This window comes from Triticum aestivum, chromosome 3A (genome assembly GCF_018294505.1).
Source record: "Triticum aestivum cultivar Chinese Spring chromosome 3A, IWGSC CS RefSeq v2.1, whole genome shotgun sequence".
Lineage (NCBI taxonomy): Eukaryota > Viridiplantae > Streptophyta > Magnoliopsida > Poales > Poaceae > Triticum > Triticum aestivum.
In genome coordinates this window covers 20,508,372-20,511,776 of record NC_057800.1, presented here as the reverse complement: position 1 = coordinate 20,511,776, position 3,405 = coordinate 20,508,372, and the positions used below count along the sequence as shown (strand labels likewise).

At 54.8% G+C, this 3,405-nt stretch overlaps 1 protein-coding gene across 1 annotated transcript; it reads right to left on the bottom strand.

The window, feature by feature from the left end:
• Nucleotides 1-1,783: 1,783 nt before the first annotated feature.
• On the bottom strand, nt 1,784-3,182 carry LOC123057626 (uncharacterized). The gene is made up of 2 exons (XM_044480556.1): nt 2,338-3,182; nt 1,784-2,220 (listed from the first exon to the last, which is right to left on the bottom strand). Exons 1-2 carry the CDS (start codon nt 2,962-2,964, stop codon nt 2,152-2,154), a joined length of 696 nt encoding a protein of 231 aa, XP_044336491.1. The 5' UTR covers nt 2,965-3,182; the 3' UTR covers nt 1,784-2,151.
• Between the last annotated feature and the right edge of the window lie 223 nt (nt 3,183-3,405).

Genomic DNA, 3,405 nt, shown 5'->3' with positions numbered 1-3,405 from the left:
ATCCTTAATTTTGTTAGTAATAGAGCCGCACACTCCAACAAGTCTTCGCTTTATTTTTTTAGCCTTCTAAAGCATTTGCATTCTTTACCTATCCAACGTGTAATTCACTTCTATTGTAGGAGTTGTATCTTGGCTGAAGGACTTTTTTTGCGGGGTAAAAGGGAATTTATTCCATAGTACTCCCTCCGTTCCAAAATAGATGACTCAACTTTGTACTAAAATTAGTATAAAGTTGAGTCATCTATTTTGAAACGGAGGGAGTAACAAGTTTCAATCTGCTAATACAATATTATAAATGAAAGGGGGAGATTGTTGCAACGAACAAGCGGTGCTACGTGTCGTACGAGCATAATTACCTAGAGAATGTGAAACTATGTTCTGTGATATCAGAATCTTCACAACTTTTAAACTCCCTGACAAGCATGTAGTTCTTGACTTCCTTTACCAATTGCCCAAAGACCCTTGTTGTGTTCATTCGTTGTATGTGTTGTATATGTATATGTTGTTGTTACAGACTATTTCCTTATCTGTGTTATGATATCCACGGTTGTTCCATATGGCGCACATGTTTCGACGTGTTCGTTATGTGAAGCTTTAGCACCTTAGGATTGTCATTATGCAGAGGCTAGTGGGATTGCTAGATCTGCTTAGTGCCGATCCCGGGGTGCTACAGTACCGTCGGATTGGCTTCACCCAACGGCCAATATTCAAAGTTATTGGTACACTAGTACTTAGTGGTGTAGATATAGTTATGAATCCGACGGGCTATCAAGTGCAAAGCATAGTATTGCTACAAAGAATAAGACATGAAAATTCCATGCCGTTTGAGTAGGCTGCTACGACCATAAGGGTTGGGATCGCAGAAATATCCTCCAAACAATACAAAGAGGAGCAGCTCAAAAGAAGGCCGACACGGGCATACGTACCACTCAATGTTTGTCTCAACGGATGCACAAAAGTAGGCCGGGAAGTGCACACCAAATAGGTCCGAAGGGGACGGTGCATGGGCCAAATTCCTGCATGGACACAGTGGATCCGCCATCATGCGTATGCTTATCCCAGCAGCATTTGCATGCATGTCAATGTTGCGTCCCATAACTAGGGTGGGTGCACTGTCAGTGGTTATCCGTACGAGCTGCCGATCCTGGCCCTCCGTTGCCAAATCAGACGGTCCGGAGAGCAGAGGACCACGATAACTCATCATGTGGACTAACAACGATTCGATCCAGACACCTGTTCCAAACAGTACTATGATTTTTGCACCATCCATGACAAATAACGGCGCTTGAGCGCGTAACGTAACCTCATTTTAAGCTAAAAAAAACGTAACCTCCTTTAGATGCTATGCTAGTGTCAGCCATAGCCCATAGAGCGTGCGTGGACGGAGCCCATGGACCGGGCCTCACCCACAAAGCGCGCGGCGTCACCGGACGAACGAACTTGGGGAACGGCCCACGACCACGACAGGGACCACCCGGTGATGAGATACGTGCCTGTCAACCAACTCCATCTCACTCGGCCCTCACTGACACGCCGGCCCCACGAGCAACCAGGAAACAAACAGGCGACGGGATGCCCAGCGCCCACCGCCTAGGCCGGCCGAGCGGTGCCAGGGTTTCGAAGCCGCCCGGTCCCACGCGCCAGACAGCCAGAAGCCCAACCCTCCCCGTGCTCGCGCTCACTACTCACCACGGCAATTAGCACCAACAAAACATCTTCTAGAAATGCAAAAAGGAGAAAAATTTCCATGCACAGCAGAAGCATTGAGATTGCAACGGAGGTCGATGTTAATTAACGATTGTACTAAAAATTCAAAAAAAAAATCAAAAAATTAACGATTGTACTGAGTGGACCATCGAGGACAGTGCACTTAGGAGCACACCACATTGTGTCCTCCCAATCCGCTGACGATGATACGAACCACAACCACCGCTACTACCAGAGAATCACTGACTAGTCATCAATCATCACTTGCACTTGCTGCTACGACTACAGTTCAATGCTGGGATTCATATCAGCCCGACGCTATATGACCAATTAATGGATGGATTATGTAGAGCTCACAATGGCGGCGACCAATTGATTTGTGAATTGCGATCGGCGAATTCGCTCTGCTTTGCTTACTGTTGGGTTGAGTTGAGCGGGAGCGGGTCAGCGATCGTCCGGCACCCGGTAGAACTCGGCGGTGATCTCCGATAGCCACGCGCCGGGAAGTAGCATCTGGGGACGGGGAGTTTCACGGAATTACAAACGGGTCCCTGAGGGAGGAGCGGCAGGGGCTGGAATGTAAGGGGAGGGGAGGAGCAGAGGAGGCACGGGACGGAGGGACGAACTCACATCGAGCTGCTTCTGCACGGCGCGGGGCCGGCGGCGCCGGGGGCGGCGGCGCGGGCGCGCGCCGGTCAGCGCGTACACGTCCTCCTCGATCTCCTCGGCGGAGAGCGTCGCGGAGAACCGCGCCCTGTCGAGCGCGTCGGCGCGGACCAGCCTCCGCTCGCGCTCCGACGCCTGGGGCGAGGCGCTCGCGCCGGGCGCGGGGGACGGCATCAAGGCGCGGCGGCGTCGTCGGGTGCGCGCCTTCGACGGACGCGGAGAGGCCGCCTCGCCGGCCCCCGGGGACTCGTCGTCCTCCGCGGCGCTGCCAACGCCGGGCGCCGCCGCCGCCGCCGCCGAAGCCTCGCGGAGGCCGAGAAGGAGCCTCTCGCTGACCTCGTCGAGCTGCTGCGAGGAGGACCGCCTGGCCGGGGCGATGGCGTCGCCGGCGCGGTTGACGGGGGCGCAGCGCAGCATCCGGTGGCTCCCCCACGTCTTGAGCGTCGACGGGAGCGACGACAGGGCCCCGCGGCGCGCGCTCGACGGCGTAATCACCGCCTCCACGGCCGCGCCCCCCGCCTCCCCGGCGCCGCCTCCCGCGGTGGGATCCGACGGCAGAGCCGCGGGCGGCGGCTCCGCCGAGATCACCATGGCCGGGGGCGACGTCGCGCCCTCAACCCCCGCCCCTGCAGCCGCTCCGGCTCTGGCCGCGGTGGCGGCGGCGGCGGCGGCGAGATGGGTAGGGCGTGGACGTGGTGAGGAGGAGAGGAGAGCGAGATGGACGAGGAGGGGTGGGTTGCCTGGGCGAAAGGAAAAATAGATGGAATAGTAGGCGTCGGGGGTGAATAAGTATCGGGGGCCGCGTGTGCGTGCGTGAGTCCAGCGGGGGTATTATCGGGCTTTCGCCTCTGATTTATGTTTTCTTTGTGGATTATTATGGGATGCCGTGTGTTTTGCCGTTTGACGTGGACTGGTGTGTACACTCCATTTCTCTTCGAATTTCTCATTCCATTTTTTCTAAATCATCCCATTTCATTACATATGGATCGCCATTTTTCTTTTGAGAAATGTTTCAGTATATCTGATTACAAA

What these genes read in the sequence shown, in the direction of transcription:
- LOC123057626 (XM_044480556.1), bottom strand. Translation starts at nt 2,964, where the DNA reads ATGGTGATCTCGGCGGAGCCGCCGCCCGCGGCTCTGCCGTCGGATCCC. An exon ending in CCGTGCAGAAGCAGCTCGAT is followed by an intron (nt 2,221 to 2,337) that starts GTGAGTTCGTCC and finishes CCCCGTCCCCAG; the next exon opens with ATGCTACTTCCCGGCGCGTG.